The following is a 14,146-nucleotide window of genomic DNA, read 5'->3' on the forward strand; positions in this document are numbered from 1 at the left end:
AGAGAAGTTTGGAGAGAATCTGCATATTATGTGTAAGAAAAGAAAATATTTTCCTAATGTATATAGATGTGCTTAGGACTCCCAAAGTAACATTTTTGAGCTAAACTAGGAAAATATAAAGGGTAAAACTTGAAATTCCTACAAGTGTCAAGTACAAGAGATATTTAAGCGTAGCAAATTTAAATAATGAACTTTTGACTTTTAAAGACCCTTTTCAAAGTGCCTTGAAAGATCTCCCATTTTTATAAGAGTACCTAGATCAGATTATAACTTACACTTCAGAAGCCATAAACGCAGCAAAACCAAAATCACCACTAAAATCAAAGATATAATTACACATCTTTCTCACGTGTTCTGCCTTTATTGTTGAAAAAGTAAAATGATTTTCCTTTGCATTCTTGTAGATGTGCCATTTGGTGGGGCAAAGGCTGGTGTCAAGATCAATCCCAAGAACTACACAGTAAGCCTAATTATAGATAAAAATTTGGGTATCTGCAATACTGAAGCCAGCCAGTTAAAAAAGCTCTTCTAAGGGCATTGTTGACCACTAAAAACCTCCTGCCACTTCTGCCTCTGTAAAGGCTGAATGTAGCCTGTGCATGCAAGAGGTAGGAAAAGAATTTTTAAGAGGTCTGTGTTTTGGAGGTGGAATACTTCAATTAGTTAATTTATTATTTTTTTCTGAAAATGAGGAGACTACAAATAATTTGGAACCTGGAAATTTTTTAAAGTTGATACTGTTAATAAAAGCTTAAATTAAGTTACTCTTCAAAAAAAAGTTAATGTTTTTGTTTATTTTGACTAATAGTTTTATGCTCCATTAAACCATTCTATGCAGTGTTCCAGTGTGAATAATAACTAACTTGGCTTATAAAAGGTTTACTGCAGGCTTGCCTTCTTGTCCTAATTAACACAACTTGTACAGAAAGGAATACTAGAATACATAACAGATATTCTAAGCTGAAAGCTCCTGTAAGGATTTGTGTCAAGTCATTTGGCTGTGTGGATTACACAAGTGGCAGGGGCAGCTCTTGCTGTTGCTGGTTGTAAATCGCTCACACAGGATATCAGATTTGTTTGCTGGAAATCTCTGCTATGGGCACAGGTGGTTCTTCCTGTGCCATGCTCCCAATTTGTCATGGATCAGAATGTACAGAAAGAAAGCCCAATGTTTCTTGTGCTGCCTGAGTACCAACGGTCTGCTAGGGAGTGGCATATAAATTATATAAATTATGCATCATCCTTTCTTCTAAAAGAAGTGGGCGTTGGCTTATGCTTGGGTTAAGTTTGAGCAAATACTCATAAGCACTAATGATTTCTTCTGATATTTATTGCATTTTCTCTATAGGACAATGAATTGGAAAAGATCACAAGAAGGTTTACCATGGAGCTGGCAAAAAAGGGCTTTATTGGTATGTTGGGCAGCATTACTATTCAAATTTAGGGATCTGATTTGTTGTGCATTGGCAGTGTCTGCTAGATGATAGCCTGAAATAACGGTATTTTTGAGAGCTGTAAACAATTTGGATACAGAACTTTCAGCAAGAACCACAAAGAATTGAGTCATTGCATCCTAGTGCCTTTTAAAGGGAACTGTGTCTTAACTTTTTCTGCTGGCTGTTGTAGCTATGAGAAGCCACAAAAGCTGAGGTCACGGTATCCAAAATGAATCACATTTCTCTCAGAGTTAGATCATAAAATGGTGACCATATTTGTGGCAGTTTTAATCTCTAATAGCAAGCTCTTCACTGTTACTGTTTCCTGTAGTCTCAATTGAGGCTTTTGGCAGGTATCTGAGGAAAGAGAGGAAGGAAATAGAAGATCCACCCCAGCAAAAGTTGATGGCTTCACCCATGGCAACCAGAGGCTGGAAGGGAAGCGTAGGCAAGAGGCATAGGAGCCTGTTGTAACAGAACCTCAGCTTCTGTAATGTCAGTAGGGCTTTATTCACACTCAGCCCTGAGCTGTTCTGGTAGCTTTGCTGCCTGGACATCTTCTCTGCAGAAAGCTGACTATTACCAGCTCAACTTTTAATTGAAGAGAGCAGCTTTACCCAGAGAAGGTTCTTACTCAAATGAATAATGAGGCATGTAACTAATTAAAGGTCTGTCATGTATTCCTGATATCTAACTGCCTTTAATCTGCATTTTCTTGCTCTTTAGCCAGAGTGTTTGCTGCTCTTCCAGACAGAGCATTTGTCATCTAAATTGAGCTCCTTTATAAACACACTTACTGATGTTACATGTGACTGTGGTTTTACTATACACAATGAAGCTATAGTGATAATTAGTTCTGTGACAATTAAAATGGTTTGATAAAATTATCTTCCTTTTTGGCTCTCTGGTTGGTGCTACACAACTTTCACAAACCTTTTAAAAATACCTAGAAAAAATTGTCAGGACAGAGTTGCATATAATATCCTGATTAGCAGGTTTCTATGATCTTAAATAGTCTGGGGAAATAGTATTTTTAGCTATCTAAAAAAAACCAGATTTTTTTTTAAATTTCAACAGATGTGTGAGACTTCTTTTAAAGGTTTATTTCATCAAGAAAGAGAAATGAAACCTTTCTTGAAGTAAGCAGTAAAATCAAATGCATGTGCTACAGTGCAGTGACTAGGTACAGCTTACCTTCAATATTTAATTCCTCACCCAGGAACAGAAAGGAAATTCTTATGCAGAAGAATCCAATCAATATCACAGTATATAGAAATCATACCCAGATAGCACCCTCCCTGCAAAAAACCCCAAACTACTCCTCTTCTTATTTACCAGGTGGCCTTCACCTTTTATCAGATGGCTTATGTAAAGGTTAGGGGTTTTGATAATATTGTACAAAGGTGTGATACAGCATCTAAAACTGCATTGAATCCAGAAGAATATGTTGCTTGTATAGTAAACTGAGGATTAAACAGGAAAACAGTTCTTCTCTGTCAAGGCCTGCAGTTCACAAGGGAATAATGATTGACAATAACTATTTCTGTTGGATCCTTAAGAGCTTTTTTCACTGTTGCCAACAGGACCTGGTGTGGATGTTCCTGCTCCTGATATGAGCACAGGCGAGAGGGAGATGTCCTGGATTGCTGACACCTATGCCAGTACCATAGGACACTATGTAAGTCTTGTGCAGAGGCTTTCAAGCAGAAAAGCTGCCTAATCATATCAATTTGTTTACTTACTTGATCTAAAAATATTCTTACAAACTGTGACAGCCTCAGTGGTGTGAGGATTTTAGGGTACAGCAAAGGAAAAATAGCTTTAAAGATAATATTCTTACACTAGCCTTAAAAGAAGCTTCTCTGATACAATACTGATTACAGTTGTTCAACAAAAGAAAATACTCTGTTTTTAAAGGTATATAGTCTAAAATTGGTTTCTATTTCTGTAATTTTCCTCTGTTTTTTTTCATTGGTACTGTAATTAGTAATTTAAAGTTGTTAACTGATAACTGAATTTACAAGTTTTATTAAATACATGCTCATGGTTTTGTTCATTCAAAGACAATGCAAATTACATTCACACTATTGGTATAACTTCTAAAAGTTTTAAGACTCTCTGCAGTCTACTAGAAGTAAAAAGCTTCATTGTGGACTTCAGCAAATTCTTCAAAGTGTAAAGCAAAAGGACACTGACATAATTTATAGTCCAGGAGGCAATAAAAAAAAATTAAAGTTTTTAAAAATTACTTTTTAATGCTTGGCCTTTGTCCTTGTGTCAGCGGGGTTATTTGTACCTGTTAACCAAACACTTTTGTTGTACGCTTTCAACAGGTCTGTTCAAAGAAAAAACACATTTTGGACAACTTCTTTGTCAGTAGCTGTGTATTAATGTGTTCATCTGCTATTCTAGTGCATGTTTGCCTATCCCAGCTCCTCTTTCCTTGTACTCAGTGCAGTCCCTTGCAGCAGCTCCCTGAAGCCCTGCAGGGTGTGTGCCTGGGCCATTAGTGCCAGTGCCACGTGCCCCGCTCTGGAACATTGCTCAGGATGTGCCTGCTGTCCTCAGGCAAATCCTGGCACAGCGCTTGTCTGGGGCCTTGGACACTGGGAGGTGCAGTGGCACAGGTTATTCTAAGTCTGAAATGCAGTCTGAGGTGTCTTATGGAAGGAAAAAGGCATGCTTGAAGAATCAGCTGTGGCATGTTGACTAGTTAAATTACTTTTGCACTAATCTTTCTGTTAGGGATATCACTGTGAAACATTATTTGCTTTTTGCTATTTACATAGGTAAATATTTTAATTAAAACTTGATATAAAATGGCAAAGTTATTAATTCAGAAGGACTTCAAAATGCAGGGTGGCAATTAGTTCCCTCAGTCAGAACTTAAAATTCCAACTTAGAGCAAAACTACCGCCTCAAACCATTGAGTTTTAACATTTAACCCATGGCACTAAAATGTGTATTTCACTGTGATACAACAGCACTGTGTTATTGAGACTGACAAGAAGGATCACAACAAGTGACCTGCCTTAAGATTTGCTATATTGAAGAGTTCTCATGCAGTTTTATACAAAAGCTCAATTTTTTTAAAAATTAAACTAACCCCTGATAGAGAAGCTTTCAAATGGATGAATTTCTTATTCTTACCACTTTATAAGCCCACCTTATTGTGTAGTCCTACACATTCTTATGATTCAATGACAACAGAAAAGAAAATAACTACTGAGGATTAAAATTGGAATTACCCTACAACAGCTTCTTTTTAGACTCCCTCTGTATGGCAGTATTCTATTGAAAAATAAAAAAAACTGAGAGGATTCAGGAACGCTTTTCTGCAAAGTTAATTAAAAATGGAAATAAGGGCTGGGGTGGGGGGGGGGGAATGTTAGTTTCCTTAATTTTGTTGGTTTGCTTATTTGTACTTGAGAGATGTGGTAGCCACCGTGGAACTCCAGAGCTATTGTGGAAAATGACCAGGTAATGGAGAAGGAAAGTGAGAATTCTGACAAGGCTATAAAAAGGGGAATAATTGATCAAAACCAGTCTCTAGAGGAAGATGTTTCAGATCTGTTTGGGACACCAAGAGCAAAAATAAAGGTGATTAAGGAATACTAAAAGGATAAAAATGACCATGGGGGAAAAAGGAAAGGGAACTCAGAGCAGAAAATGAGCAACGAACAGAAGTGAAACAAGCCGTAACTGCAAACACAGATGGAAGCTGTGCAAGGTGCCACATTCAGTGGAGTGGAAAGATAACTCTGGTGAGAGGGATCTGTCTGAGATACAGACCTGATGGCTCTGTGCTTGCACAGTGCACACAGCTGTGCTCAGGGAGTTTTCAGTGGGAAGGATAAATCAAATAACAGATACAAGCAGATAAGGGAAGTTTGCTCACAACCAACCATAGAGAGCGAGGAGAGCTGGAGAGACAAGGAGAACATCATTGCAGGGGGAAAGGGGTAAAGAAGTTTAGTGCCTGAACATCACCAACTAAGTTCATAAGCTACCAGTGCTGAAATAGAAGTCTGTGATGCTAGCTATAAGCCATTTTTCAAGGTTCTCTTCCAAGTAAAAGCCATGCTCTTTGGTTTTCACCCAAGATGTGTTGAAAGTTTGTGCTTATTCACTTGAAACCAAAGATTTTAGGACTTTGACATCAGCTGTGGCTTTTATAAGTGACTTCAAGAAGACCTGGATGTGTCCTCACTTCATGCTCTATTTTCTTGCCAAATCATGCAAGTTGTTAATAACTACCACGTTAACTGTTCCAGAAAATCCATCTGAAGTTGCTGGATCACTGAGTTACATATGGCTGAAGTTTTTTATTAAATTAATCCTTTCCGCTCTTCTGCACTTCCTGACACAATCAACAGACTTTTGGTACACAGGAAAGGACTTTGATAAATACATTCTTATATATGGGGGGAAGCTGTATTTCTTCACATATTTATAAAATATATTCCCTCTTTTGTGAATGCACAAAGCCCAAAGCATAGTTTAAGACCATATAACAGAATAAAAACCTTAAAGTCCACCAAAGCATCAGGCCAAGGGGTTCCAAGAGAACGGCCCTGCCAATGTTTGTTACAGTTGACATGCCACAAGAGGGAGCATACAGCTTATGGAGAGCAGCGAGCTGTCTTTTGGGAGGCTGAATTAGGAATTCTGTGGCAAGCCCAGCATCACCTTTATTGTTCTTATAGAGGCTTATATGTTAACTCACTGACATTTTCAAACAGGAAATAGTTTTAGTCTCCATTATGGCTCTAGTCTCCTCCAGCCATTCTGCCTCCACTTACTTTTGTCTGCTCCTTTCCTTCCTCTCACCAAGCACCCTGCACCACAGGCATGCAAATGCTTTTGGCACAAGGGTTGGAGCAGAGGGAGCCTCCCAGTGAATGTGTGCCTGGTGGAATGGAAACCCATCCGGCTGCTGGCACTCTCATTTCAGTGCCTTCTCTTTCATCCCTCCTCTTTCACTTGTGCTGGAAGCCAAGGCACTGTGTGACTGTGCTCTCAGGGTGTGGGAGCATGGGAACCACTGCTGACAGAAGAGGGAGTTCCAGTGTCTGCTTTGGGAGAATTTCTTTCATGTTATTAATTCCAAATGGAAAAATCAGCTATGATTTTAAATAGCTGTTTTATCTTGGCTGACTATCTGGAATATGGAAAACTTAATTTTATTGCCACCAAATTAACAATGGAGGCTTGATTGTAAATGCTGCTTTTCTGAATAAAAGTAGTAAATACACAACTTTTCCTATATGACCTTCAAACTGCAGATTTCCTCTGAGAGCATCCCTGTATTCTGACTACAGACCTCATGCCTTATTTTGTAATTGTAAAATAACTGAATTTGTTATAAAGGAACACTAAACACTGTTTAAAGATTATTAAAAGCCAGTTCAAGGATATCAAAACTAGTGATGTAAAGAAATTGTGGCTGTAAATAGGAGTTGACTTTAAGAAACATTCCTGAAAGCTTTTTGATTTGTCTGCTTGTGGATGTCACCATGATACACAGACTAAAGTTAGCACACACACTCAGAGGCAACAAAATATCACAGACCATATCCACAATGCATACACTTTCCTGACATAATATTCTGAGGTGTTCAGACAAAGTGAGGAAGGAAATCATCTTTACAAACTAAATTCATTTAAGCTATATCATGTTCCGACTCTTTAAATTTCTGGTTTCATGTCAAAAGTGTACAAAACTTCTCGTTCTAGCTGTTTTTTGATTGGTTAATTCCACGTCTCACAAGTCCTTTGCTGTTTTACAGGATATTAATGCACATGCATGTGTAACTGGTAAACCCATCAGCCAGGGTGGGATCCATGGACGTATATCTGCAACTGGCCGTGGTGTCTTCCATGGAATTGAAAATTTCATCAATGAAGCTTCTTATATGAGCTTATTAGGAATGACTCCAGGATTTGGAGATAAAACATTTGCTGTTCAGGTAACTTTTTTCCTTAGACAGTAGGAAAATAATTAGTACACAGACTTTCAGTAGAGCTGTTTTTAAACAGGCTGTAGCCCTTAAAAACTGAGAGAGCTTTAAAACTTCCAAGTTAACCTTTACTCTCAAACTTTAGAATCATTTTTCAAGCAACATAGGTGTCCTTTATTTTGGACTGGTTTTTATAAACTGAACTTTCACTTGCACTCTACAGGCACAAAGCCAAATCTCTATACTCATTATGGTCTTGTAAGCTACAAACACCAGAATGTAATACTGTTACACGAGGTCTTTAAGCACACTTTTCAGTGAGCTGTGACACTGGTTTTACCTACACAAAATTTGGTGCAATGTTTTACAATAAAAAATTTAAGAAGAGGAGGAATTGAGGGTTCCATTACAGAATAAGCACTTGGAAAAATAGAAACTAAGACCTTATCCTAAATTTGTAGGGTTGAATGTACATTTTTGGTGTTCCTAAGACTTGGGAATTTATGTAGTTGAATTTTGAAAGTGTTCAATGGTCAGTAGTATCCATTATCATTCCTAAAACTTCCAAGAGAGGAAACTTGTTCAACTTTAAACAGTATGTTAAATGGAGCGTTTGAGGAACTGATTTGTTTTGTTGCTTTCAAAAGTGCTTGTTAGAAAAGAAATAGCAGAGTAATTGTAACCTCCCAAGTTGTCCTCTAGTTAACCTGTGGTCTGCAACAAACATCTCTGCCCTGCAAAGGTCCAACACTTCTCTCCCTGCTCTTTGGCATTTTCATGCCTGGCAGAGGACTAACAAACAGGCCCTTAAGCAAAACTTGGACTGAAAATATGGCCATAAGAAAAGCAGAAAATTCTGGTAGGAAAATGAACCTAGAGCATTTCAAAGAGACTTAAAGCATGACAGACTCTTTTATCGAAGTTTGCTTCTAATACATAAGCAAAAATCCCAAATATAACCGAAGCTGTGTTATACAGGAATTTATTATTCAGGGCTTTTTTCAGCACAGAATCATACTACAACTTCCAACACTGATCATATGACTTTTTGTCTGCTGTGTGTGTTCTTTTACTTCCAGAACATCCTGGAAGTAAAGGAACTTAATGGCCTGGAATTAAGTCAATAGTCATACAAAAATCCATTAATCCCTTTAAGAGGGTGCCAGTCACAAGGTGGATACACAGAACATTCCCAGGTTGATAGACATCATCATTTTGACACTTTCATAGTAGCATTACCTCTTCCTTTCTATATTTCCAGTATAAAACACTCATCAGAACTATACATTGCTGGCTACAGTGCATCATTTCTGCAGTGAGATTCAGACAAGAATAGCATGTATGTAGATTTCTTCCATCTTGCCTATGCACATCATCTAATGCCAAGATGTGCCAATATATGAAGAACTATTTAAAACTATATTAGCCCTAGCAGTAATCATCATTTTAACTGGAGGGTTAACTACTTTTCCCTTTCTCTTTGCACCCTCAGGGATTTGGTAACGTGGGCTTGCATTCTATGAGATACTTGCATCGTTTTGGTGCAAAATGCGTTGCTGTCGGAGAGTTCAATGGCTCCATCTGGAATCCTGATGGGATTGACCCAAAGGAACTAGAAGATTTCAAATTGGTATGAAACTTAGCTAAGCAGAAAGGGTTTCATTTTTGTCAGCTTTGCAAGTACATAGAATGACTGATGACTGTAAACTGGTTTTGGGATATTTAAAGCATGCTGCATATAGTCCTTTCAAAATGGCTTAGAAATAGTGATTCTTCTGACTTTCCTTCTTATCCCCAACAAGAATGCAAATGCAGGTGGTACCTTTTTTACCCTTTGATCTGACTCTCAAAAAATGTCTGTATGTGTGCAGGCTGATTACTTTCTTTTCAGAATTGGAATTATTATTATATTGCCTTTCTTATGCCTAAACTAGAAAGGATGTCTTAAGGAACCAAGGCAAGGAGGTTCCTGAAGGATTCCTGACTGAGAATCATGAGCACATGGTTGTTTAAGATGTACAAAGTGTACTTTTGCTGTTTCTTACCTATTGGATGTTTCTGAAAGAATGAAAGCCTGCCTGGCAGTGTGACTTGAATGTGTAGTTTATCATGAAAACTGGATGTGGTCTTTTTATTTCAGCTTCCATGTGAAGCAGACTTGAGGGGACAGTTCACAGGCACTAAAATACAATCTTCTACTTAAAACTTCTTAGGGGCTTATTTTATGCATCTTCTTTTATATAGGGAATATTTGAGTTTCTTTATCACCCTCTTTCTCAAAAGAATGTAGATTCTGTCACTAAACAAAGCCTATCATTGTAGTACTGAATTTTAAAAACCATTTGAATCTTAGGTGATGCAACTTATCCTGGGTGTAGCAGACTAGTGAGTCATTTTGGTTGTTTGAAAACTATTTTAAGAGCTGAGAGGAACCTTTTTTTTTAAATATTCCACAGCCCAAATGTTTCTCATTGTCTTTATGCAGAGAGCACTTATGTTTCAGTCTTGGGAACTTTGTTCCTGAAGCTTTGTAGCTTGCTTTTCATGTCTAAGTAAGGACAGGAATTACATGATGTGCTGTCTCTCTAGTCTTGTTGCTTCTCACTTTTCTCACTCTGAAAGTCAGAAGGGAAGAAATTGGTATGAGTGCAAAACACACTAAAACCACTGTGGTTTGTTTTCTTCACACAGCAACACGGGACAATCATGGGCTTCCCTAAAGCAAAGCCACTTGAGGGCAGCATTCTGGAAACAGAATGTGACATTCTCATCCCTGCTGCCAGCGAGAAGCAGTTGACCAAGGCCAACGCACACAAGGTTAAAGCAAAAGTAAGTCAGAGACTTCAAATGGAAATGAAAACCAGAGATGGTCTGTTTAAGTACAAATATTCAATAATCAGCATGAACAACCCCAAATCTATACCTCTGAGTTACTCTGTGCTGTGATTTCTTTCAGATTATTGCTGAAGGTGCCAATGGGCCTACAACTCCTGAAGCTGACAAAATCTTCTTGGAGCGGAATATCATGGTTATCCCTGTAAGGTTCTATCATGACCTTTGATTTTCATTTCAAAGGAACATTTTTGTGAAGAGTACCAAGGCTCTAGTTATTGGAGGCTTTATTAATAGCCATTCATTCTCTAAGAGTGTTTTTTAATAACTGATGTCTGGGAAATGGGTGTCAATGTTGCTGAAGAAATATAATATTTATTAAAGACCTCACTTCAACTGTAAATGACCAAAGATAATGATTGATAGCTGACATTTGCTCAATCAAAAAGTGCACTAAACACAGGAAGAAGGAAGAGTAAATATTCTGGCCAGTTTGTAGACATGGTGTGTCTGGGTGATGCTCTGACAGAACTGTGTACTGCAGAGTGTATGGAGAATGTGTAGTGATAGTTTGAAAAAATAAGACCTATCCAGCTATAATGACAATTTTTTCACAGAGAAAGGGTGTCCTGATCAAGCGATCTTGCTGGATAGAGTAGCTGATCTTCAGCCTTTACTTACTGAGATGGCCAAAGAATGCTCTAATTTTCTTACACTTGTGCTAAAATAGAAGTAAGTAGTCTGTCAGGCACACCTGAACTTCATGTGTTCTGAAGTCAAGTTCTATTTTAAATCAGTAGAAGTAATCCCTGAACTGAAGAAGAGGATGTTGTCCTGTAAGAGTAAGAACTGGATTGTCTTCTGTACTGCAATTTAAAGTAGTGCCTTGGACATAATACTGCTTGCTTTTGCAGAACATGATAACACTGTCTATGGCACATGGTCACAATTCAAAATATTTCTTCTTTCTGTGCAGGATCTTTACCTGAATGCTGGTGGTGTAACAGTATCCTACTTTGAATGGCTGAAAAACTTGAACCACGTCAGTTATGGCCGTCTGACTTTCAAATATGAAAGAGATTCAAACTACCACTTGCTCAGTAAGTGCTCACTTCTGCTTCCACACATTGTTTAATTAATAGGCTGGACTAGCAAACACCAAATGTGGGAGAAACGGAAACAGAACTCTTATAAATTCACCACAATTTCCCCAGAAGTCTGTAATTGCTGCTTACTAAAGAATAGAAAAGATTTCATAGGTTAACTGACCTGGAACTCTAATGACTTAAGTTAAATGCATTCTTTTCTGGTTATCTTTAAATTCTGGTTATCTTTAAATTCTTTCCTCAGTTTTGTAAAATAGTGAAGTCAAGCCACTTAAGTGAAATACTTACTACTTCTTAATAAACGTCTTTCAGCTGCACACTTGGTATTTAGAAAGCATTCAAAAGAAGTTCAAGCAGGTGCCATTGTTCTGCACATACAACAATAAAGGATTTCTATAAAGGCCAATAATAGAGACAGGCAGTGGAAAAACCTGCTTATGGCTCACAGCTCCACTTATGGTCATTCTGTGCTGCCTGCTTTCTGGGAAACAGTAACAATTATGTGAAGAGAGGAAGCTCAGTGGAGAAGAACTGGAGGATGTTGCTCCATCTTAAACAGTACTCTACAGAAAATATTAGAATCTTGAGACACTGGACTTGACAAAACATACACCTGTATAGTTTTTAATATAACCCTTTCTCATAAATCATACATTTTAAGGTGTTTTTAAAGCAGGGGAGAGTTATGGCTGTTCTTATTTATATCCCTTTCTTAACTTCAAGATTGTGGTGTCTCAAATGTTCTTTGTTGCTGTTTAGGAATTTCAGAATTTCAAGGACTAAGATTAAATAAATATCAGTGAAAATGCCAAAGCACTGCTCACTGTCCTAAGGAAAAAAAATCCTAAAATTGCACATTTGTCAGTTACCTTGCATCTACTTTTTTTTTTCTTTTTTCCCCAGTGTCTGTCCAGGAAAGCTTGGAAAGAAAATTTGGGAAACATGGGGGAACTATTCCAGTTGTGCCTACAGCAGAATTTCAAGATAGGATATCGGTAAGTAGTTGCTGCTGGGTTTTTTTTACTGTTAGGGGAGCTGTACTCTATATTATCTATATTGATATTATAACTGAAATCTAAATGTTACCATTGTAGCTATCATGGAGCACTTTTCTCCAAGCAAAGCCTTAGTATGTGATTAGCTTGATGGCCAAAGCAAGTAAATGATCTGAACTGCTTCAGAATATTGGAAATAAGCTATTTTTGATTTCTTTTACTTCAATCCATGCAAAATACTGCCAATATAGTAAAAAGCTACAGTTTTAATACAGATGCTTTTTGTATTTTGGAGCTCTTGTTGATATAGTTTGCCCGGTTTTCCAAAAAACTTTGAACAAGATATCGTGCCACAGTTTGATGTTTCTGTAACTGCAGAATAACAACTGTGTGAAAAAGTGTAGCTTGTTCGTTTAAGAGTGAATCAACAGGCAAAGAAATGTCAGGTAAAATTCATTGCTATCTATTGTGCAGCAATATATCGTGGGGAAATTCCCACATGAAGGGATGGGTTGTGAGCTCATCCATTTGCATTTAAAAGGAAACTGTGGAGGTGATGACAAAATACAAGCCTAGAAATCCACAGCAATCAATAAGCAAATCCAGCATTTGAAATTGTTCTGAAGGGGTAAGACTGACTAATGGTGCCACCATATGAATTCAGAGTGTGCTGTCTTCTGAATACTGTGTGCAGGTTAGGTCTCTGCATCTTCAAACACTGGAAAAAGTTCAGAGCAAGATCACAATGATAGATAAAATATAGGAGCTTCTCTGACATGGAACAATGAACTAACTTAGGTCCTACGAGCCTGAAGGAGGCCTGAGGTGGAGACAGTGATCTGTAGAATGAGGGATATGGAAAGGGGTGGGTAAGGATAGACTGTTCACTGCAGGGAATGGTGGAAGAGAGTGACATGTGTTCAACAAAACCAGCACACTGAGGTGCAGAATGAAGAATGAGGGGAGTTCCAAGCAGAGCAGGCAGTTCAGGTGTGCAATACTCTGCCAAGGGATACATGGAAGCTAAAAGCATCAGTGGGTTCGGTTCTTAAATTCAGGAGGAGGTGGGACAAATGAGGAGGGGGAAAAAGTCCAGCAAGTTGTGATAAACATTAAACCATGCCTCCTCAGGAAGAAATCAGGGGAAGTGCATATAAACTTGGACTACAGCCAGATGATAACAATAGACTTTAGCCTGATCCAGAATGGTGCATTTTATACATGTTAGACTATATGAGTAGCATGTGATGGATTCTGTGGCTTAAAGCAAATGCTGGATCTCTTAAACACAAACCATAGAAACTGGCCTAGTACTTTCTGCTTCCAGCCTAAATTGGTATTTGAAGGAAAGCAAGTATTTTGTGGACCCAGATGTCAAATTATTAGTAAATTACAGCAATCAGGATGATGGAACATTGAACCTGTAATGAGTCAACTGCTTATTGTTCTGTGTATTTAAATTTTAATGGGAATAAAGATGTGGAGTTGCTAAGGGTTCATGTAATGTGGAGCATATGAATTTGGGATCTATGCCCTTCCTAAAACCTGTCTGTCTTCAAAACAATTGCAATAGGTTTTTGACTCTTGAAAGCTTTTTTGTTTAATATTTACTGTGTGGTCTGAAGGCTGAAAACAGTAATTACTACATCAGTAGATAATAGTAGCATCATGCATCTAGAAGCTAGGCCCATAAAAGTCTTCAGTGCTTACATCTGAGGTTTTAGAATTGAATTGACCACAGCTAGCTCTTCACATAACACAGTAAAGGCTATTTAGAGTCTTCACCCATCATTAGAAGAGAATGAGTGAGCAAGCTT

The 14,146-nt window shown here is 37.9% G+C and overlaps 1 protein-coding gene across 1 annotated transcript in view; it reads left to right on the forward strand.

Moving 5' to 3' along the window:
* GLUD1 (glutamate dehydrogenase 1) overlaps positions 1–14,146 on the forward strand; it is a 28,856-nt gene that overhangs the window by 12,584 nt on the left and 2,126 nt on the right. The window contains exons 3-11 of the mRNA XM_036385928.2: positions 405–460; positions 1,349–1,412; positions 3,020–3,114; positions 7,226–7,405; positions 8,889–9,026; positions 10,088–10,225; positions 10,353–10,433; positions 11,205–11,328; positions 12,238–12,329. Of these exons, the coding sequence (XP_036241821.1) occupies positions 405–460; positions 1,349–1,412; positions 3,020–3,114; positions 7,226–7,405; positions 8,889–9,026; positions 10,088–10,225; positions 10,353–10,433; positions 11,205–11,328; positions 12,238–12,329 (968 nt within the window). The remainder of the gene's footprint in view (positions 1–404; positions 461–1,348; positions 1,413–3,019; positions 3,115–7,225; positions 7,406–8,888; positions 9,027–10,087; positions 10,226–10,352; positions 10,434–11,204; positions 11,329–12,237; positions 12,330–14,146) is intronic.

Source organism: Molothrus ater, chromosome 8 (genome assembly GCF_012460135.2).
Source record: "Molothrus ater isolate BHLD 08-10-18 breed brown headed cowbird chromosome 8, BPBGC_Mater_1.1, whole genome shotgun sequence".
In the NCBI taxonomy this organism is placed as follows: domain Eukaryota; kingdom Metazoa; phylum Chordata; class Aves; order Passeriformes; family Icteridae; genus Molothrus; species Molothrus ater.